This window comes from Serpula lacrymans, assembly GCF_000218685.1.
Source record: "Serpula lacrymans var. lacrymans S7.9 unplaced genomic scaffold SERLAscaffold_9, whole genome shotgun sequence".
NCBI classification, from domain to species: domain Eukaryota; kingdom Fungi; phylum Basidiomycota; class Agaricomycetes; order Boletales; family Serpulaceae; genus Serpula; species Serpula lacrymans.
This window is the reverse complement of record NW_006763298.1, coordinates 178,164-199,942: the sequence shown is the minus strand read 5'-3', so window position 1 is coordinate 199,942 and position 21,779 is coordinate 178,164. Positions and strand designations below refer to the sequence as shown.

General features: G+C 47.6%; 9 protein-coding genes across 9 annotated transcripts in view; 3 read left to right on the top strand and 6 right to left on the bottom strand.

Moving 5' to 3' along the window:
- Positions 1–22: 22 nt before the first annotated feature.
- On the bottom strand, positions 23–358 carry SERLADRAFT_393321 (uncharacterized protein; the record flags this gene model as incomplete). The annotated part of the gene is made up of 2 exons (XM_007319928.1): positions 23–69; positions 122–358. A coding segment is annotated over one exon (202 nt), but the record flags the coding sequence as incomplete, so codon positions are not given.
- A 684-nt stretch (positions 359–1,042) lies between these two features.
- On the bottom strand, positions 1,043–2,558 carry SERLADRAFT_471123 (uncharacterized protein; the record flags this gene model as incomplete). Its single annotated transcript, XM_007319927.1, has 5 exons — positions 1,043–1,429; positions 1,479–1,575; positions 1,625–1,838; positions 1,894–2,092; positions 2,154–2,558. 5 exons carry the CDS (start codon positions 2,526–2,528, stop codon positions 1,274–1,276), a joined length of 1,041 nt encoding a protein of 346 aa, XP_007319989.1.
- Positions 2,559–2,673: 115 nt separating this feature from the next.
- Positions 2,674–4,701, top strand: cfs5 (cyclopropane fatty acid synthase domain-containing protein; the record flags this gene model as incomplete). The annotated part of the gene is made up of 9 exons (XM_007319926.1): positions 2,674–3,089; positions 3,145–3,297; positions 3,346–3,367; positions 3,417–3,780; positions 3,830–3,954; positions 4,008–4,208; positions 4,261–4,311; positions 4,367–4,483; positions 4,543–4,701. 9 exons carry the CDS (start codon positions 2,684–2,686, stop codon positions 4,553–4,555), a joined length of 1,452 nt encoding a protein of 483 aa, XP_007319988.1.
- A 702-nt stretch (positions 4,702–5,403) lies between these two features.
- SERLADRAFT_416380 (uncharacterized protein) lies at positions 5,404–7,758 on the bottom strand (the record flags this gene model as incomplete). Its single annotated transcript, XM_007319925.1, has 11 exons — positions 5,404–6,168; positions 6,220–6,271; positions 6,322–6,331; positions 6,390–6,445; positions 6,504–6,680; positions 6,743–6,777; positions 6,833–6,933; positions 6,987–7,200; positions 7,256–7,414; positions 7,467–7,586; positions 7,637–7,758. 11 exons carry the CDS (start codon positions 7,658–7,660, stop codon positions 5,467–5,469), a joined length of 1,650 nt encoding a protein of 549 aa, XP_007319987.1.
- A 149-nt stretch (positions 7,759–7,907) lies between these two features.
- On the bottom strand, positions 7,908–8,689 carry SERLADRAFT_393312 (uncharacterized protein; the record flags this gene model as incomplete). The annotated part of the gene is made up of 3 exons (XM_007319924.1): positions 7,908–8,136; positions 8,205–8,291; positions 8,592–8,689. Coding segments are annotated over 3 exons (178 nt in total), but the record flags the coding sequence as incomplete, so codon positions are not given.
- A 908-nt stretch (positions 8,690–9,597) lies between these two features.
- Positions 9,598–16,062, top strand: SERLADRAFT_439515 (uncharacterized protein; the record flags this gene model as incomplete). The annotated part of the gene is made up of 19 exons (XM_007319923.1): positions 9,598–9,948; positions 10,104–10,144; positions 10,198–10,347; positions 10,402–10,580; positions 10,633–10,650; positions 10,704–10,792; positions 10,844–11,204; positions 11,253–11,332; positions 11,388–11,974; positions 12,022–12,073; positions 12,125–12,554; positions 12,602–13,199; positions 13,248–13,339; positions 13,394–13,979; positions 14,033–14,205; positions 15,327–15,404; positions 15,479–15,566; positions 15,623–15,854; positions 15,931–16,062. The coding sequence occupies 19 exons, from the start codon at positions 9,598–9,600 to the stop codon at positions 16,060–16,062; spliced, it is 4,317 nt and encodes a 1,438-aa protein (XP_007319985.1).
- A 385-nt stretch (positions 16,063–16,447) lies between these two features.
- Positions 16,448–20,326, bottom strand: SERLADRAFT_450493 (uncharacterized protein; the record flags this gene model as incomplete). The annotated part of the gene is made up of 15 exons (XM_007319922.1): positions 16,448–17,140; positions 17,190–17,230; positions 17,297–17,372; positions 17,426–17,732; positions 17,793–17,966; positions 18,025–18,114; positions 18,168–18,199; positions 18,255–18,395; positions 18,445–18,505; positions 18,565–18,907; positions 18,958–19,612; positions 19,720–19,820; positions 19,881–19,993; positions 20,044–20,175; positions 20,230–20,326. The coding sequence occupies 15 exons, from the start codon at positions 20,324–20,326 to the stop codon at positions 16,531–16,533; spliced, it is 2,973 nt and encodes a 990-aa protein (XP_007319984.1).
- Positions 20,327–20,939: 613 nt separating this feature from the next.
- Positions 20,940–21,522, bottom strand: SERLADRAFT_471111 (uncharacterized protein; the record flags this gene model as incomplete). Its single annotated transcript, XM_007319921.1, has 4 exons — positions 20,940–21,165; positions 21,218–21,289; positions 21,342–21,409; positions 21,462–21,522. The coding sequence occupies 4 exons, from the start codon at positions 21,520–21,522 to the stop codon at positions 21,106–21,108; spliced, it is 261 nt and encodes an 86-aa protein (XP_007319983.1).
- The window catches only part of SERLADRAFT_416377 (uncharacterized protein), a gene marked incomplete at both ends in the record, with an annotated part of 2,881 nt that continues 2,501 nt past the window's right edge, over positions 21,400–21,779 (top strand). Inside the window, 2 exons of the mRNA XM_007319920.1 lie at positions 21,400–21,427; positions 21,525–21,607. Coding sequence (XP_007319982.1) covers positions 21,400–21,427; positions 21,525–21,607 — 111 coding nt within the window. The remainder of the gene's footprint in view (positions 21,428–21,524; positions 21,608–21,779) is intronic.

Here is a 21,779-nt window from a genome sequence, read left to right as displayed (position 1 = left end):
AGTCGAAGTGTGTACGAAGGAAACCACAACAGAGGTAGCCTTCAATCACGCAGCGCAGTCGTATTTAAGCTGCAAGGCATTTTTAATTTCGGTACCAGAAAGAAGAAATCAAGCCACAAACGTGTTGAAACACCACTGCCGCTGAGCGCCATCTAGCTAGAGAACATCTAAGGGATCAGACTCTGGGCTGAAGACAATACAGTGCCAAAACCTGCTATTGTCCAACAGTATCTGTGATGCGGCGCGACGAACCTTGTCCCCAGCCTTTCGAAAGACACTATACTGTTTGTGGTAATTACTCCACTTCCTGTGCAGCCACAGAAAAACAGGGTAGTACCGTTGATAAACCACGAGCATGCTACTTGGTATGTTCCATAGTCAACAAAGTAGTCAACAAAAGGATGTTTCGGATGATTTACCGGACTTACTTTCCATGAATAATGACGCACTGTAAAATGCACCCGAGGGCGTCAGGAAATATTTGAATCAGCCTCTCGCTCAACGACCTTGCAATAATTTCCGGGCAAGCATGGCAGATACAGTGGCCCTGGCTAGCCAGATCAACATTGAACTGGTTTTGGTGGTCCGCCCCATCAAGGATGCAATGCACGCTGTGGTAAGACGCAAAGCAAGGTCCGAGACGTCTAAGTATGCGCGCCTAACCGTGACATCGGCAATGAGCACAAGAACGTGGCAAACCTTCAGTTTCGAAGACAATAGACCACGCCCACAAACGATTTTCTATAGAACGCCATAAAAGGAAGGAAGTGTTCAACTTAAACTTGAACACCACCAAAAATCCTGGCGGTCCATAATGCGATTGACGGCCAAGTGCTTCAGGTAACTTACGACTCTGTATCATGCATATAGTGCGGGGCACAGAGCCACGACGGAACCGTGAGGTATTGCTGTAAGGATGACTCTTATTGGGATCAAAAGCATTGGCAACAACTCCGCTATCCATCCACTGGCACCACGACTTGAAACCTTAAGGCCTCCTGGTAGAGTGATCCGTTTACAAAATGTACCGCATGTGATAATTGCAAGAATTTTCATCTTCAACCACTCCGGATCATGGCCGATGTGATAACTAAAGAACTTGCAGGACTTTCGTGACTTCACATCTCGGGTGCAGTAAATTATGCAAGGACATTAATATGCAAGGACACAGTACGTGATTGGCTCAACTTAAGTCTAAAATGGGACCGAATTCCGAGACAAGGACCAACTCTCCACAGATTATAATATAAATGCATACGACCCGCGTTAGGAGCTATATTCTGACTAGTATGGCCATGTAAACTATCTGCAAGACAGCTTCCAGGAAAAGGAATGTGATGCGTCTTTTGCGTTGCGCAGGATTGACAGTCCCAACGTTGGCGGGTGTATTGATGGCGTCGGGTAATACAACAGAGCGCAATGAACGAAGCTGTCTGCTGGTGTGAGATAAGTAAATGTGAAGGGATCGAAAAGCCCACCAAAAAGAATGCATTGGCAGAAAATGAATACAAGAACACTATAGCATATATCGTCGTCCCGAAATTTAGTAATCCTGCGAACAAAGTCAAAATCACGCTGCACGGGATGTCAGTCGTGAATGATGCTACGGAGAGAAGAGTCGCACCCAACAAATTTGTAACCTCCATATGCGATCAAATCAACAACTTGACCGGAACCTTGAACGTTGAGCAGGTAGCAGCCTCCTTTGACAAACACGAAATCAAGAAGAACAACGACAAAAGCCCTGGATGCGGAGGAGCCCAGTATTTGTGGATGGAAGCGTTCCTGCAAGCCGGTTTGCAATGCTGCAACTAGGATGTAGGTGACCAAAGCCATGACTAGATGATATTCGTTGTCAATGTGAAAGCATCAAATAAAAAGGAGATTACGAACGTGGTATATACAAGTCTGGGCTATTGATGTCTTCCCGTGGAGGTTGCCATTCACTGTGGCCATTTTCTGCGCGTCTAATTTTCCGTGGCCAGGGCTTGTGGCGCCAAGGGAATATCACAAGTTGTAACTTTCGAATAACATATGAATTCGACACGTTGAAGTGATGCTTGAGCATGGTGAAAGGGACCATCCCTCCGAACTGTAAACATGACCCACGCGTGAAAAGGAATGTAGATACTACTAGATAGATATGAAGATACGTTTTTCTGAACATACTCTTGACCAGCGGCAACTGCACTGTGACCAAGCTGCATGCCAAACTGAGCAGTAGCGTCGTTCATTCCCCAGGCACCGAAATCAGGCACCTGTTGCGAGTGTTGTTGTTGCTGAGAATGCTGCATTGGAACCTGGTGTTGAGCTTGGGGCCCTAGGGGTTGAAAAGGTGCATGATACATAGGGCGAGCGTTGCTCTGGGCATACTGCGGCTGCATGTGCACATTGTTCGGCGGCGAACTCGTGAATCGCTGGTATCCCTGGGGTGATGCGGGTGTTGACGGTGGTTCCGGAATAAAAGCTGGGTGTGTTGGAACAGGATGTTGCAAGGGAGGGGGAGAACGAGAATAATAGTTGGCCATAGGACACAATTGCAAGGAAATACCGCAGCCAATGTAATGCCACGACGTGCCAAACATTGAAATCGTGTCCATTGTGGGAAGCACCAAACAAGACCAAAGCAACCCACCAAAAAAGACATAAACGCGCCAACGTTGCTCTTTACAACGCGTCTCTCATGTCTTCTTCAACCGTCCGTGTCACGGACACCCCTGCCATCAAGAATGCTCCCTTGGTAGGGCTCGCTGAGGGAAGTGGCCATTTCAGCAACTATCATCTTGCTGCGCTCGTGCTCGGCGTGCCATGGGTTGTTAAGCGTTGGCTACCCTTGGTGAACCGTGGCGGTTTCAAAACTTATGTTTTCATGGTTTTGTTACTGGGCCTTCCTATCACTGTTGGTTACTGGACGTTGATGAGCATGTACGGAAAGCGCAAGAACGAAAAGGTCTATCTTCCAGGCCGAAACATCGAGGACTACATTACCATAAAGGACGTTGAGTTGAAGGCTCGTTACCACGGCAAGGAAAAGATCCCCATGCAAGTCTTCCATGATGCCTACTTTGATGGCAAAATCGAGTTTAACGGTGCGCAATTCTTTTAAAACACTCGTGTTTTCACACTGAAATTTCTGGTTTACAGGTGATGTCCTCGACATTTTGGAACAACGCCATGACTGGGCCAAAATGACATTTACTCCGGAGCTGTTCAAATATGTTTTCCTCAACCTCATCCCTGAGGTTATCGTTCACTCTCAAAGTCAGGATGAGGAACAAGTTCGTGACCACTATGACCGTAAGTGGAGTGCTGCGCTTTTCAGAATTCGTGCTAACTCGTGTTTAGGAGGTGATGACTTCTACCAATGGTAATCCTTTCCGTCGACGCGTGTTTCACGTATTAATAACTATGTTTAGGTTCTTGGGCCCTCGCATGATCTACACTTCTGGTGTCGTGTTAGACCTTTCGCGTGAAGAAACACTTGAGGAGCTGCAAGACAACAAACTCAAAATCGTTTGTGAAAAACTTAACCTGCAACCAGAAGACCGCCTGCTCGATGTTGGATGTGGTTGGGGAACTCTTTCAGCATTCGCCTCGAAGAATTATGGTTGTGACGTTACTGGTATCACCCTTGGCAAGAATCAGACCAAGTTTGGCAACGACCGTATCAAGGATAATGGTGTCACCCCCGACAAAGCTCGCATTCTGTGCATGGATTACAGGGAAATTCCTGGTGGGCCTGGTCACTACACCAAAATTGTGTCTCTCGAAATGGCTGAGGTCTGTCAAACTTTCATATCACGTTCTTTTTTATACTTATGTCTCATAGCACGTCGGTATCCGTCGCTACGGTGCATTCATGAGTCAAATGTATGACCTTCTCGACGACGACGGTATCTTTGTTCTTCAAGTTGCTGGTATCCGTCCTCACTGGCAATTCGAGGACCTCATTTGGTAAGCTTTATTAAGCCTACTACTGACGCTTTCTCTTACCTTGGATTAATTAGGGGCTTGTTCATGAACAAATACGTTTTCCCTGGTGCTGATGCAAGTTGCTCTCTTGGATGGGTTGTTAACCAAGTCGAGGCCGCTGGTTTCGAGGTCAAAAACATCGATGTCCTAGGTGTTCACTACTCTGCCACCATATTCAGATGGTACAAGAACTGGCTCTCCAACAAGGACAGTGTCGTCGAAAAATATGGTGAACGGTATGTAATTGTTCGCAGCTTTAGTCTTCGTCTACTCAATGCTATGATATAGATGGTACCGAATCTGGGCTTTCTTCCTTGCGTACTCCGTTATTACCTCTCGGTACGTTTTTCTTCTTATAGTGCGACAATATATTGTACTCAACTGTTGGGAACAGTCAAGGAGGTGCATCAGTATTCCAGCTCACCCTGCACAAGAACTTGAACGCCTACCATCGTATCAACGGTGTTGCCAACCATGCATCTATTCATGTTACCTCCGACCGTGAACTTTCGTAGGTGTTCCGTAATAGTTACTCGTATACTTATTTGCTAATGGTGCTCATCGTTCTAGCCCTGTCGTTTAGACAAACCCTTACCCACCGGATTCCAGAAGGCTCTTCTGGACGAAAGTAAATATGACGATCTTTAATGTTGCTTTGCTTCTTAGACTATACCACGCTGTTCTGGAATAATTTCGCTATTCATATTTGTCGGATTTTGATACGCCTGATGCTGTTTGATTTGCCTTAAGTTCACATTCCGTGAAGATGTAAAGGGTTTTGTTGCCGTTGCCCGAACTAAGCTCCTGTATGCGGGGTTGGGTTAAGTTGGCAGTTCAAATCGGCTTCTGCAGAGTGAAGTCTAGTGAAGTCCATCCAATTACTCCAGATGACTTACAGAAATAGCCTGATCATGAAAGACATTTATTGTAAGAGGACGAGTACGATTTTAGATGAACTTATATGGAAAACATAAATGACAGTCTATTTCTCTTTGGGCCATCCCACTACTGAATAGGCTGCTATTTCGAAATATTACGCACATAGAAGTTCGACTGACCTTCCACTGAATTGAAGTGAGTTGAAATATTACACTAAATCTCAAAAGAAAAACAAAAAAAAAGCTAAACTAATGTGGTTAGACTCCGACAGAGTACCTATAAAACTAAAAAATGAACTGAGAGACAACAGATGAGAAGCCAGATATGCTAACGGAAAATAAAGAACATACCTCAGTGTTGGATGGACAACGAGTATAGATAACGCGACACGAGTGAAAGATAAAAAAAACGGACATGTGACCAGACAGAAACGATGACGATGAGAAATAGAAGTGTGATGACACCAAGTACTTCAACAATACCTGCGTCCTACGGGCCCAGGAATCATCTTGTATATTGAAGACCTTGCAAACAATGTGACACAATGGATTGAGTGGGGTGGGTATAAGTATGATTTATAAAAAAAAGATAAAAGATAATTAATAATAGGTACATTTACGACCGAGAAATGAAGACTCCATCAAAGTACCGCACCATGCCTTCTGCGCCATGTACGATGGCCCCTACCACACCATCTGGTCTCACCACCACTACTCTCGTATCACCCCCTACCAAGTAATGTTTGTATGCATACCCATCCTTGTCTTCTAGAACCATATTTGCTGCGGCAGAGTCTGCCTGGGTGGATGGCCATGACCCAGCAGGCAGCACAATGATAGACCGCAAGACACTCTGCTCATAGCGACTGAGCTTAGAGATGATCTGGGAAGTCTTGGCAGCGTCCGAAGCAAAGATGAGGACGGTATGATATCTTGGACGGAAAATGTCAAAGAACCGCGCGGCCTCACCGCTCTTCACATCGACCAAACCAGGCGCATCAGGTGCGCGATCGCCAGCCTGCAGCGACCCATCCTGGATGAGCCCATACGCATCTACAGGCACGGCCTCAGACGGCGGCACCACCTCGTCGATCACGATTGGGCTGCTGCGGTAGTTTACACCGAGCATGAATAGCTTCTGGTCGCGTTCGAATGCCTTTTCCGTGCTGGTGCTGCGTGCAGTTATTTTGTTGAACAGGGCAGTAGTGATGTTGAGCATCTCGGCGATGACGGGAAGACGCTCCGTGGTGTAGGTGTCGAGGAGCGAGGCTGGAGCGAGGCCTTTTTGGACAAGTGCGAGTTTCCAGGCGAGGTTTAACTACAGACTAGTGAGCTACAGTTCATGGAAAAGTAAACCGCTTATACTTACAGCGTCCTGAACACTTGAGTTGAGTCCTTGGCCACCAGCAGGACTGTGGACACTGAAAAGGTCTTAGAGGGCTATGTCAACGATAGAAAAAATGACACGAACTGTGCGGCATCTGAAACAACAGAGTTATGTCAATCATTGAGCTTAGGATGCAACCCCACATAACTGACCTCCTGAAACGAAAACTCTGCCTTCTCCAAACTTGTTCACCATCCTGATATTGGGCCTAGAGGAGCAAACATCAATCAGCAAGGACAAATTTAGAGTGCATTTCCAATACGAACCGGAACTCTGAAATCCAAATCAGCTCCTCAAAAGTCAGTTCGGTGGGGATCAGCGAAGCTATGTACTTGAAGACCTCTTCATCATTTGACTGTAGTTTTTCGAAGTCGATGTTTGACTCGGATATAATGAACTGATAGCCATTGGGGCCAACCTCCTCCGTGGGCCGCAAAACAATGCTACAAGGACCACCATTATCAGCTTGGTGGGTACAGTATGCCACCGACCCATGGATAATTACCGATCTGTACTCCCACCCCCGAAAACATGCCAATACTAGGGTGTGTGGTCGTTTAAGTCAGGTATAAGAACAAGGAAATGTAGTGCAAACCTCTCTATCGAGACCTGCCATGCGGATATCTCCGGTGATCGATCGTGAGTCCTCCCTAGTTTCTCCAAGGAATGTCAATCCGAGTTGCTTGCGGACGACGCCTGCAAATCAAGTATGAATAAAGACTCAATTACAATGGTGAGGAGCAACGTGCTCTTTGCTCCATCGGCTCCGATGAGCCATTTCGCCTTGATGATCTCTGTGACTTCTTCGCCATTTTGTTTCTTTACTACGTGGGCTATCACATGGTCAGGGAACTGTTCAATCGAGCGAAGTTCAGTGCCAGTCTCTACAAAGCACGACAGTTTCTCGAGGTGGCCACGCAAGATCCCTTCGAGAGTTTGTTGTCCAAGTAAACAGGGGTTAAGCTATAGGACATGTGCACATCAGAGTCAAGGTTCAATTCGCGTAAAGCATACACACGTAAGGAAAAGCAGGTTTTGGATCTTGATACTGTGCCAACGGGAACGTGTTGAGATGTTCGAAAGTTCCAGGCTTGTATGTGCGCATGCACCGCAATGACTTTGCATTCTGATCAACTTCGGGGACATCTAGGAATCTGTACAATTCCAGCGAGCGGGGCTAAGCAAATTCGTGGTTCAGATCACGCAATAGAGTGTAATTGTAAACATACGAATATTCCGGCACCACGTTGTCCAAGACGATATTTGTCCTCTTTCTCGATGATGCGGACAGGTATATCATTGCGGAGAAGGGTGAGAGCTGCAACTAGCGCTGAAGGACCAGCACCGGCCTGTAAAGAAGAGGTTTCAGGGAGAGGTTTATACGACAAATAACACTCACGATGAGGACAGGCACTGCAGCCATTGTTGATGACGAAATTCGAAGATGAAATTATAGGTAAGTGTGATAATCTGATGGCGAGAATTCAAATGAAGATAATGTCTTTGTTCAGATAGGATCGGAAAGCTTTATACGACAATTATATACTGCCTTGATAGCCTGAATGGGCATCATAAGCATCTAGAAAGCAAACGAAACTACTACGGCCGACCTGTACTCAATCCGAGTCATGTTCACGGAGGCGACGAAACCGTGACACGCGCATCTTCGGCAGAACACACCTTTGGTGAGATTTCTGTTGACATTTACATTCCAAAACTGGCATGTCAACGAGTTCCCCATGTACTGTAATTATAAACATATCTGATCTTCGTCGCAACGCTTACGACACTCTAGTATTTGCGTATCTTATCGGCCAATTCGCAGGATGGCGCTTAATGCCATTCGTGGTTGGTGAAAGTGATATACTGACACATAATTTTGAGACAGTATGTGTGAATCTAAGAGAAAGAGACGACAACGCAACATTCATGCCAATGGAAACAGCAAGATCCCGACTGGACCTCACCTAATTCTCCATATGCCCCCACGTGAGAAACATTGATTAAAACCAGGAATACCCAGAATATAATACTGATCACCCATGGGTCCCAGACTGTCCAATACTGAAGAATTAGCTGGGCAGCGCTGAGGTTGGAAGAAACACGGTATCCTTAAACCAATAGTTCCATGACAGTCCAAGTCCGTACGGTGGTGAGAAAAAAAGGTGTTGCGTAGGTGTCAAAAGACCCTGTAACACACTATTAAGGACATATTATAAGTGAACTGAAATGTGCATATTGTGCAGGCAGCTCGACGAGAACCGCACGTCAGAATTTTGCTTCAAACGGAGACAAATTTGTACATCCTGACACTGATAGCTCTATGACAAGGCGCAAAATGAAAGTTGACTTACCTGCAACCGGATACTGCATAGCCATCTCTCCTAGAAATAAAAGTGTCACGTAGACGAAGGCAACAATTCCATAGCATGTCAATATGCAGGGCCTCCCTGTGCCGGCGAATGTCCCATTCCGAGGAACAAGCCAGTTCCAATAGTACCTATTGATATTAAGCATGGGCGTAAGTAAAGCTGAATGCATCTGTGAACACTTGACTCACCATGCTATTGCGATAGTCCTCGAGGGGGGGGGGGGGGGGGGTCCAGGCGAATCTAGATGTATATTATATATTGGTGGAACGGGGAAAACACCGCCAGGACTGTAAGATAATCTAAGATTCCATGTCCTCGCTGCCTGGGCGGTTTGTTTCGGACAGATCCTATGATATGCTTTGTAGCTGTTTGGGATGATGATTGCGGCTGGTCGTTTAAGTCTTGAAGCTTGAATACCCATTGATTTGAGTCCTTGACGCGCTGTCGAAAAGTGAGAAACGAGCATGAAGGCAAGAAGAAAGCGAGAATAGCATCGAGCCATGGCTTGTTGCATCACCGTGACACACCAGAATTGCTTCTTCGGAGTATAGGCAGACACTATTGCGCAATATTAGTCTTCCTGTACATGTGCTCTCACGTGCTGGTTTATCGATATGAATGTAACTGTAGTAACATTTATAGGGGGTCATACGATAACAACATAACAACACTGACGAAGAGATATGGGGCAAGTCGAAGTCGATCTCAAGGGCCAGAACAAGTAATACTTCGAAACTAGTTAGCTCCGCTTGATTCTCTCTGCTGGTGCCGGTTGCCGCATCCATAGGAGTCTGTCTTAGACTCCTGGCCAATTGCGTACATAAGCTTACAGCCTGAGTAACTCATTCGCGCTTTAGAGTTGTTCACCAAATGTAGTTTCCCCGCATTGGATCTCGACTCGGAGCATTGCACACACAAACCACACTTACAGCTTGGAGCTGTATCATAATAAGCACGAACTGTAACTTCTTAACGTCTTTCGTGTCGAATGTCGAGGTCGTCGTCCACGTCTCAGTCCGCTAGAAACCATATCCCACCTTCCACACGCGCCAAGGCCCACAATTTCAACGAGTACGCAAACGTAGACCGCGATGGAATACCTTCAAGCTTGAGCCTCCTTTCTGCTCGGAGACCTTCCTGGACTCCTTCTCCGTTCTACGATCTTCCAGGCCCTCATGGTCCAGATAGCTTGCAGCCTGGACTTGCTTCGTATCGCGATGTCCCATCCTTTGGGGTACAACCACCTGTGCATCCGTCGCCATCCCCAGACGACAGTGGAAACTTTTATCAGAGACTTCAAATTGACATGAAAGACTTGGTGGGAGACGCAGTTGGCAACGTGAGTTGCTTAATCTGCTTGTTCGTTATCACATTCTTTACCTTCTGCCAACCATATTGCGACCAACGGCACATGGGAACGCGACAAACTGGAATTCTTTTCCGCTCATATATCTTCTCTAACTCACTGGCTGACATTCCTGATTATATGCGCAGATGAGTATCAGTCCTACCAGCCGTGATATTGTCCTCGCTGCGTAAGTTCTTCCTACTGTTGTCACTCAGGAATTTCGTCTCAAGGTGCACATAGCCGCCGGGGCCTATTTATCATAGACCTTCAAGCACCATTCGAGGTGCCCCGGTTTCTTCCTCAGGGCGGAACGTGGGATGTAGCGGATGTGCAATGGAACCCCCATCCTTCTCGCGCAGAATACATCGTATCTACATCTAGCGAGAAACTGTGAGTATGATGCCTATTATGCTTAGATGGTGCTTCTGACTATCTTCGAATAAGTCTCATCTGGAACCTTCTACTTGTCGGCAAAACTTCCATCGACTATATTCTTCATTCACACTATCGCGCAATTACAGACATTAACTGGCATACATCGGAACCAGACACTGTGGTTAGTACAGGTATTGACTCATGGCTCTGGTCATGGGATCTACGAGAACCACGGAAGCCTGTGCTTGGTAGGTGACGGCTTTTAGCTGGTTGAATTGCGCCTGACAGTCATTCCTTCAGGTTTATGCGCATTTAATGGTAAGTTCAGCTTTGAAGCGAGGTAACAACCCATGAAATAAATGACTTCGTAGCCGCTGGAACGCAGGTCAAATGGAATCGTCAAGATGCCAATGTACTTGCATCCTCTCATCTAAATGAAGTCCTCATATGGGACCGTCGAGTACGCCCTCATTATTTTTGGAATGTTCTTCTTGCTGAAAATCTATTCTAGAAAGGATCACTGCCCACATCTAGGATAAAAGCCCACAAAGCTAAAATATATGGTATAGATTGGGCTCACGAGAGGCGGAACGATATCGTCACTTGTTCTCTCGACAAAACGATAAAGATATGGGATACTAGTGACTCGCCTAATGAGACTGGTGGATTTGAACCAAAAAATACAATAAAAACCAGATATCCGGTGTGGAGAGCACGAGATCTTCCTTTTGGTCACGGTGTTCTTAGCTTACCCCAAAGAGGAGAGACTGCACTAGAAATGTGGGCAGATTCCGACTCGGGGACGCCCGTAGAAGTATATGAAGGTCACACGGACGTTGTGAAGGAATTCGTCTGGAGAAAAGGAGGCCTGGGTAGGTTTCCTTATTGAATACCCACCTTGTTACTCAAACATTTTCCAGAGGGAGGAGAATACCAGTTAATAACGTGGTCGAAAGACAGAACTCTCAGATTCTGGCCAGTAGACTCGGAAACCATGGAGGTTGGTTATTGGTGTACGCCTCTAAAATATAAGTAACTCATCCCGAACCCTACAGAAAACTGGTTACGTCTCCGGGATGAAGAGGACTCGGTCAAGATTTTTCACAGATGCAGATGATAACCAGTCCTTTCGACACCCTCCGGAGGGGACAGACTTGGCTCCATCTCTATCTGCGCCCGTTGGTCACCGCGCTATTTTAGCTGAGGTACGAGCGCCACTCCCCCCTCGCAAACTAAATCCAGTGCTACAACCACACCACGGATCTGCTGCACGTGCGAGATCACATGAGAAAGGCATCATACCTCCAGAGCATAGCACCAATCATGTCTCCCTGCCGATACCCGTGGCTACGGCTACACGACATGGCGGTACTATGAGTCGAGGCAACGTTGGTGGTAAGTCTGCGCGAATGGATGCGTTTACGTGGCTGGCCAATGTGAAAGTGGGAGACCGACGGGAGAGTAGCTCTGGACCAGGCAGTGGTGCGGATAGTGGGGACGTTTCAAGAATAAGTTCAAGGTCGAGGCCCCCTTCTGGCAGAGACCCGAGCACCGCTCCTGGTCGCCGCAAGAGGAGCGAAAGCCGGGGGAGAGGCAACGAAGAGCATCGGGATGGGGACGTCAACCAATCCCTACAAGATGAGTGAGTACTCTGTGCTTTTCCGATGTTCCGCTCTAATTCTTCTCCAGAATTACGTCTGTCCTCACTAAACTCGCTTCCTCTAAAATAAAGCTAGAGAAAGTAAGTAACGACTTTAGCTTGTCTCGACTGTCTATGACCTCATATTAACAGCATGATCTGACGAAAAGGCGTACTTGTACTCTTGGTTTACATGGACCTTGGGGCGAGTCGTCTTCAGTGTTCATCCGCGTATCGTTTAAGTTTCCAAAGGAATATCCACAAAGCTCATACCCAGAAGGGACGCCCGATATCGACGTTGAACGCAACCCTCTTATCTCCATGCAGAGTCGTGCTTTCATGCTACGTCGTCTAAAAAGTATTCGTGAGGGGCGAAGACCGTGCCTCGAAGCATGCTTAAGATTTCTGCTTTTTGGTAATGAAGACGAAGAAGTAGGAGGCGGAGCTGCTATGGGCTCCGAATCTTCGTCTGAGGACGAGGCGGTGGTACCACGCAAGCCGCGAGATGTCACCGTCTCGTTACTGCGAAGCAACAAAAATCTCGCGGAACCTCGTACGTCTCAGGGTGTCTTTGGTCCCAATGGTAAGTGTATTTTATAATAAAATGGCAAGTATTCATGGTTCGATAAGGTGAATTGGTGTGCTTCTTCCGGGCACCACCCCGAATCGTTCGGAATCCCCTGCGAGAGATATCCACGTCTTCAGCCGCCGCAGCCACTCACTCCCCGGAGACAGTACCACGATTCTTCCAATCACCAGCGTTACTTGCAGACGCTGTCCGTCGTCTTGGCCTCGCTGCAACGGATCGAATGGTAGACCTAGCAGACCCGAAAAGAGCAGAGGATGGCGATAATATCCTACGCATCATGACCAATCTTTTGACGTTTTCGCAGCAAAAAGTTAGGAGAGAATCGGAATCGAACTCATTGGATGACATCCCCGCCAGTTATTCACTGATTCCAATGCGACGAAGCACCATATTCATCAAGTACCCTTCTGATATCACGAACGCCAATAGGACGGTCGCTGCAGAGTACATCTTTGAGTCCCAGAATTTGGCAAACTTGTGTGAGACGAACGCACATATAGCAAAAGTCAATGGCCAGTTACACCATGAACGTGTCTTCAAGACGCTACAGGCACTATTCCCAAGCTCACGCACTCGAGACTCTGATGGTCGTACGGTGTCAACAGAGAGTGCGCTCCTTTATCACGTTGCTATTAGACTGTAAGCGGGTGATAACTTTTGTGGGCTTATGTCTGATCAAAGATTCAGGTATAACGAATTTTCTGCTAATAAAGATATCCAGATGCTGGCCATGATATCCATCGTTTTACTAAAGACATGTGGTCCATCACTGGTAACGCGTGAGTAGACTGGTACCTTGTCAGACATCAACTCATGGTCTCATGATGATGCAGGAAATCACTCTTCTGACGTGAAAGAGCATGTCTCTGCTATCTCCAAAGCTGGTTTAGATTATTTCAGCCTCGCACGCCCCAAAGAAGGTCCTAGCGCGGCACTTTCTCCAGGTTGGCCCCGTTTGCCATCAACATCCCCCACTGCGCTCCCCCTATCGGCCTCAAATTCATCGCGTGGCTCTTGGTCTAGTCTATTCAATCCTGGCAGCGTGCGACAATTCATGTCAGGTGTGCAGGAAGTAGTCAGCACTCCAGCAGAGGCAGTAAGTGCAACAGCGCCGTCGCTACAAATCCCGATCCCTATGCTCAATAATTTCAATAATAACTCACGACGAGCTCAGGGCCCCGATTCTCCTGTTCGTAGAAGTTATAGTAGAGACACGTCTGTAGCGTCGAGTTCGCCGATTTCGAAGTCATGGTCCGAAGCACCTATGGTTAACTTTCCGAAAATGACCGCCCCGTTCTCTTCTGCTGGACATGCTCGCCGCCCAACCTTTTCGCAGGTTATCAGCCCCAAACAAGTCATCCCGGAGAAGAAAAGGATCGTGTTCAATGAAAATGTGACGGAAGCTGTACATAATTCCAGGTACAAAACTCGTTCCCCCCTTAATCTCTGGGTTGCGTTAATATCCGCCTTAGGCCACTTTCATTCAGTCCGCAACTGCTTGACCAATTTGCATGTCACGTCCTTGCCTACGCGGAGATACTGTTCGCCTGGCAACTATTGCATAAGCGTCTAGAGCTGTTGAAGTCCGTGGGCTCACACATATCTGCCTTGTTACCGGTCCACACCCGACGGGAGCTTGGCTTTGGTGCGTTGTCACTTATCAACTTGTTAGATATACTTCCATATTCATCGGGGAACCCAGATATACTACACGCATGTGCCATGTGTGGGAGAACAGGTACGGAACGAAATGCTGAGTCATGTCCCTCTTGTGGTGTGCATTCTCTACGACCTCGTTGCTCAATCTGTAGACTGCCTGTGAAAGGTAAGCTGCAATGAATCCAATCTTGAGCTAAACGTTCGCTTACAAGATTGTATGTTGTAGGTCTGTCGCGCAGCTGCCCCCAGTGCCTTCACATTGCCCATCTTACATGCTGGAGGGCTGCGAAACTGGAATTCTGTGCTACGGGTTGTGGATGCCATTGTAGTGGCAAAGAAAAAAAACGACCGAGCCCGGTCCAGTCTCCTGCATCCGCATTATCGCTATTAGCATAATTTTGTAGACATTTATCTAATAGGTAGTGGTATAGTTGTATCGATAATTGCTTTCTGCTCTGGGCATAGACACATATGCAATCTAGTATTGGAACATAAAGCTGCATTGTAGAAACGAGACGCTCTACTTCAGCCTGGTTGCGTCACATCGAGACTTGGAAGGCTTCTGGTTCTGCAGTGATCGAGTTCAAGTACAGTACTCAGGCTTATTGGGCCGAGATGACAGCCGGACTCAAGCGCATTAGAAGAGTGTTGGCTATATCATAGAATGCTTCTAGAATTCGCTTGAATCCCCCCCAGTTCCTAGAAATTGTAGGACGCATCAAAGTAAGTGCGAGTGAGAAATGTTGTATTGCAGTATCACAAAATTCCAGAGTTGCAAGGCGTTGTTTGATTCCCTCAGAGTCAACTTGTCATGAACGAGATAGCACATAAAGTTACGTGATATGAGTTAGCACAATAGCTAGAAGTGGTTTGACGTCTTTAAATGTGCATAATCGGCAGCCAGGGCTGTTGCCAAGCGACCCTGGTTTTAGCTGCCGCAATCAGTGACCACGTGGTCCATGAACTATTATAGTCCGTGTCGTTCAACCCAACATTTTGTTTGTTGCCTTTGCTCAGTCCAGTTCCCATCCCTCATATTTGAGCTCATCATCGTCTTTCTCCTCGACGGTATCATCCCCTCCTTGAACCTATTCACGCTCATTACAGCCCCCCCCTCATCTCCCTCGACAGCCATGTACGCACACGCATTTGCCGCCATCCTCGCTTTGCCCTTCGTTGCCCAGTGTAAGTCTCTTGCTTTCAGGTTGACGTGGAACAGTAAAAAAAAACTTGCTAACGAATCGCCACCACTCCAATAGTCGTCAGCGCTCAGAGCTGCACTCGTAACTACACCGTTCAAGCAGGTGATATCTGTGACAGCATCTCTGCTGCTCAGAATGTCTCTACGTCAGTCTCTGACGTTTCCATGTTTCCCCCCGTTATTTACCGGATCTTGCTTTTAGCTACCAGCTCGCTGTAGTTAACAACATCGACGTCGACTCTCAGTGTGACAACCTCAACCCAGGCGAGAACCTCTGCCTTGGCTGGAGCGGTGACGACTGCACGAGCACCTACGTCGTCCAAGCAAACGACGACTGCGACATCATCACCAGCATGGCTAACATCAACGATACCATCCTCTACATGAACAACCCCCAGATCAACTCGGACTGCACCAACATCTACATCGGAGAGGTCTGTCCCTTTTCTTTATTTCTCATCGTTGGAGGGGAAAAAAAAATATGCAAAGATTGTTTCTCACGTCCGTTAGGTTCTCTGCACTGCTGGTACCGTTTTGGTACCCCCTGCCCCCTCCGGCACCGTTCCTGGCTCTGCAATCCCCCCTTCTGCAACAGCCGCTAATGACCTTCCTTACTGCGACGAGATCGATGACAGCAACTAAACGCTGCCATCCTTACCTCCCACTTTAACCCCTAGGAGGGGGAGGAGCTCGATGATGCCAGCTCTGGAAAATGTACAGTTGGCCTCACCGTTCTCATTTTCTCCATCTTGTTTCATCAGTATTTGGAATCATCACGAGTTGCACTGCTATACCCAGCATCTCTCTCTCTCAAATTATTGTTCGTTTTTATCGATTACCCTATCTTTTTTTTCTTTCTATCGTGGCTGTTTATACGTACGTATTTCTGGAAATGCACTGTACATCGTTGGAAATTTAGGGCGGTCCTGTGGATCGACTTTGTGATCGTTCTGATTATTGCATGTGAGGAAAGCACTACTGATGAAAATAAAACCATGAAAGTAAATAAAATATGGTAAGGGAGTGTGGATGTATCGAGTACATCCATATGCATTAAAGTCTGTATAAAATAGGCATCCATATCGCTCATCATCAAACTCTTTGCTTCTCCTATGCCGATGGCTGTGGGAAAGCGCCAGGGATAGTCTGTCGACGACGTTCTGGGTGATGATAATACGTGCCATAGCGTCGTTTGGGGGTAGTGATGAGAGGCGTCGACGGCGACGACGACGTCACATCTTGTGGCACACCCGCCACATCCTGTTGAGAACGACCCATCTGATGCCCATAATCTTCGTCAGAATCGTCCTCTTCGCCCAGCCAATCGTCATCTTCAGGCAGCATGATCACCCCCGAGGCAGGATCGAAGCTCAGGCGGTGGTTCAGGCTGCTTTGCGACTGCACCAACTCGGGGCGCGCGTCGTCCCATGGGTTGTCTGATGAGAACCCTCCGTGCCCGTTCTCGCCCACTGGTGAGGCGGGCTCGGCGGGTATCTCGTCGTCGACCAGTCTTGGCTCTACGACAGAGGACCGAGCTTTGCCGCGCAACAGACTGTAGCGCTTTCGGAGCGTGAGCACGATTCCTTGAGTAGGGTCCTGGGGAGCTCGAACGCCTCCCACGCGAAGAGCATTCACAAGCGTTTGTCCTTTCTTGAGAGGCAGCCAAGGTTCTGGGAGAACTCCTGTCAACGCAGGGTGGCCGTACCTCCGTTTACCCGTGCTATAAGACAGGTCAGAAAAGACATATTCGCGAGAAAGGGAGCACCCACTTTAGAACACCACTGTACCAGTTGGCCATGGGAGGCTGGGACTGAAATTTTGCCGAGTTTGAGTGACTGTCATCCATCATGCCAGACGACGGTAAGATACGACTCACGTAGTCAGTTCTCTCATCTTCTGGAGCGACGTAGAGTGTCTCATCGTTTTGTCCATAACGCCTTCGATTCAGATTGCTATCACATATATCAGCATCGTTGAGTATAATAAGTAAAGCATATATGCTAACCTTTGTGACCACGTCACAGGATGTCCCTCCCTGAGTCTTGCAACATCAGCCGTCTCCTCTCCCCGCTCGACTTCAAATACAGAGCTGAGACATACAAACTTGCTTAGCGGTTTAAACGTTTTGTCGATGTACCACGACCACAGAAGCGTTCCCAGGATGAGCGGTGCAAGAAGGGACGATAGGACGTAGGATTTGCGAAGGATAAAGATGCCGGTCATGAACACGAGGAAGATAAGGATGCCCCAGATAAGGCGGATAAAAGTGAGTGGCCAGGCCTGTCCTTGAGATTCATACGGCTTATAGAATACTGCCCAAAGGGATTTGAATCATATGCTACCATGTCTCAACGAAAAATACGGCAACTTACCGAAGAGCAGCTTGTATTTGTACACAACATAGGCCATGCCAAAGTATATGGCGCCGAATATCACGATCATTGGCTGGACGACGCTATAGAGCAATGTGATAACAAACATGAGGATGGCTTGGGGATAGACTACGCCATAGTTGACCATTGGAGGTGCGTTGAGCTCCGCAAAATCTGATAGCGGTGAAGTTAGCAATCATCTTCGTCTACGATGAAACGCTGGCGAACGTACCGCGAGGGGTGCGTGTAAAGAAAATACGAAGAATCAAGCGGGGCAAAACGATGCCCAAATTCAAGAGTTGCAATGGCATAATACCGAGTCCTACCAAAAAAAACTCTGTCAGGTAGCATTGGAAGATTAACAGAGGACTTTACCTTGGAGGATGACATAAGAAAGGAAGAAATGCCTGTATGAACGAGGAAATTAAGTAACGCCATTGGAAGCGGGCTGAATATCATTACCTTGCTCTGCCTTGAGATAGCGCCTCAGCCAACTTCTCTGGGATTTTGGCAGGAGAATTTGCCAGATCTTGCACCAATTGCCAATAGGTGCTAGCCAAGAGGAAGATAAAGACAACGTTGACAAGAAGGAACAAGAAATATCTAGTGGGCCATTAGACATTATCCACGACAGGAACAGAGAGATACAAACTTTCTCATCAATGAGTACTCGATCCAGCTGCGTGCTCGATAGCCTTGCACATACGTGAGTGCTATACAAGGAAGGTGTGAGTAAATGCTGAACAAGGGTGTTGTTTTCCTACAATCTGACCTTCAAGAATAAAAGGTAGTAGCGCATTCAATGTGATCATAACCACCGATGGTAAGGAATTCTGTACTATAGCCCTTATTTTGTCATTGCTGTCAATCAAACGACCTAACCAAGGAAGAGATTTTTGAATCTCCTTGTAGCTGAGTAAACTGGCAAGAGCAGTGATAGGGAAAATCCAGAAAAAGAGTAGTAATGCCATACAGCCCAAAACAATGAGCTCTCGTGCCACACTTGCGTTGGGTTGGAGAGACATGTTGGACCAGATAATATCACGTGGTTCAGGAGCAGCACAAGCTTTGCATTCAAATGGATCGGGAGCATTGGCAGTTTGTACTGCGATTTGCTGAACTCGACGTAAGCAAATTTATGGTACGCGACTGACCGGTTACTCACCGCGCTGGACATTTTTTCAAACGTGATGAAAGCAATATGAGTAGCTTTGAACCTTCCTGTTCTTCTCCATTTCTTGACTTTTTCATCTGCCTCCTTGAACTTCATTTCCAAATACTCTAATGCGTCGACCTTCTTGCTGAACCATCCTGGGCGTATTGTGGGCCTTTGACGATGGGGAACGACGAATCTGCTAGGCTGATTCTCCACGAACGAAGGTTCGACGTCGGACAACGGAGGCATGACATTCTCCGATGGGTCGTATGACTCCACTGTACTCGGGTTGCCCACGTATTTCGTCCACGCACTCTCCATCTTGAGAAGGGCCTGGGTACGCAAGTCGATCAATCGTTTCAGGGTATCTACCTCCCTGCAAACAGTGACGCTCTCGACGCTCAAGCCCATGTTCTCGAAGTACTCTGCAAGTGTCCGCTCAGATTGCAGATGATTTGGCAGCCTTGTGACCATGACGGTGCGTGCGGGGATCGAATGTACGAGCTCGAGAGAGTATAGCTGACGAGAACGTATGAATCGCCGGTAATTCTTGTAGATAAAGCGTAGGGCGAGAAATGTAAAAAGGTAGGTGAAAAGAAAGTGGACGGTCAGGTAGGAGTTAGCGTCGCTAATGAGGTCGAGCCAGTCATGACTCGGGGGCAAACTATCATCCGGAACGAGAGACGGCCAATCGCTTTCATCGTCATCACCTCCGTCACCAATGCCGATGTTGTTCTACATGCTATAAATACTCAAAGTATGCAGAGATACGGATGAGTGCTAACCTTCCAGTTCATAGGCATCAGTATGGCAACCGCAAAAACAGAGCAAAGGGAAAACAGGTAAAACGACATCTTGAAGAAATTGAGGAGCTGTGTGCAGTTGTGGGTTATTACGTCCAAGATCACTAGGATGTAATGGAGCAAACATACCACGGCCGCATCCAGGCCAACGATTTGCAGGACAGTATATTCGGATACCCTGAGAGTTGGCATTATCCACCCAAAGAATGCTTGGTGCGCGTGAGCTTCGTGTGGCGAGAACCCTAAAGCGAACAGTGAGGTCGCGATGACTGCACGGTAAGTGGAGACGCACCCTTGAGTTTTGTACGGGGTGCAAAAAGTAGAGGCCATCTGGTTCTACAATATGAGAAAAGCAGAAAAGATGTGACACCGATCGACAAAGAGAGTAGAACTTGTGTCGTGAACCAGGGGCCCTCGAACTTGTCTAAATGCAGTGAGAATGACATATACTGGAACGCGATAAAACCGTGCCACTTACAAGTCGGAGGAGATCCTGGTGGAAGTTCTGGATCGCTGTCGTCACCATCGCCTAGGACGGCGTTCGCCACGGAAGCAAATATGCTGAAGGTATCCATGAAGGAATGTCACCGTGGAGGCGTGCTTCAACTTTGCCGATCCACCAACGGATGTGTTTGGCAAGAGCCTTGGAACACAACAACCGCCATCAAGTGTAAACATCGGTGTTCCCACCGTGCTTCACTGTATATAATGGTTCGATCTTACACTAAGTACACCTCGGGCAGGAGATTTATTGGTCGACATGCGAGTCTAATTAATATTTCAATTCAAGAAAAATGTTATACAACATGACGAACAAACTAGTTGGCGAACGATGAGATTCAGACATGACTGCAAAAACACTCAAGATGATCTCAGGCAGGAGTAATTGTGAATGCGCCATGACCATCCTTTGTAAGGTTCCAGGTGGTGGATTCATCGAGGTTAGTTGGGTTAGCATCCCAGATGACATGGGACTGGATACCAACAATGTCGAACACCTTTTTATCATGATTTGATTTTACCGTGTTGAGCGTGTATCCCTCGAGATGCAGGAGTAGTATCAGCTTTTCCGAATTCTTGCTGTGTGATCAGTACGTAACGTAGCCTGCACTGACTGCTCGACTCCTGAGCTTTATGGTTGCGATTTCCCAGAGGTTTTGATGGCATAGCCAAGAGAAGGGACAGCATGAATACAATACACCAAGGCGGCTGTTCGATTTAAGCCTACATAAATACAGGATGAGTGATACGTTGTACGGCGCAGGAGGCCGATCCAAGACGCCTGCGACACTGCTGGTGTGATCAACAGCCAAAACAAACGTCGCGCAAAGCTTGCTCTGGCACGGCAGGCGGGCTATTTGACGATGGGATTGACGCCTCTGGCAGAAAGGTAGTCCTTGGCAGCGCTTGAGCTCTGTGGCAAGGGTCGTCAAAGAGGATAGGGGAGAGTGGGATGTATGGTTTACCAGTGCTTTTATGAGTTCATACACGCTCTTGTCGTGGAATCGAAGAGCGGTAGCTGGATCTGTATACGGAGCCTGGTGTTGGCAGTTAAGACCAAGGAAGGAAAGTGATGCAGTGATAAGATACCTCCAAGCCTGTTATGTCACAGTAGTGTCTCTGGGGCAAGAGAGAGGGAGGAGCCTCGATGGAGGAATCTGGAGTCGATGGGGGTTGTGAGTTCAGTGGGGTGTGCGCACGTAGGACGACTCAACAAGTGGGGGATATCGTGATCCGGGTCGATCTTGGTAGTCTCTGCATCGACGTCCATAGGCAGGGGGTGCCTCTGGGGCCTTCCTGGCGGGCGGCGCTCCAGGCTTTCCGGTCGCGCTTCCTGGGCAAGAACGGGCTTTGAGGTTCTTTTGTGCGGCGGTTGAGTTCTTTTGTTGTGGGCTGGGGTTCTTGAAGGGGCGGGGGAGTGTGGAAGGTAGGAGAGCTTTTCTTGGGAGAGTCTGTGGGTCGGGGTGAGAGGGTGGAGGGGAGGGTTTGTGAAAACTTCCTTGGGAATTGAGCTGGGCCCTTCCGCGA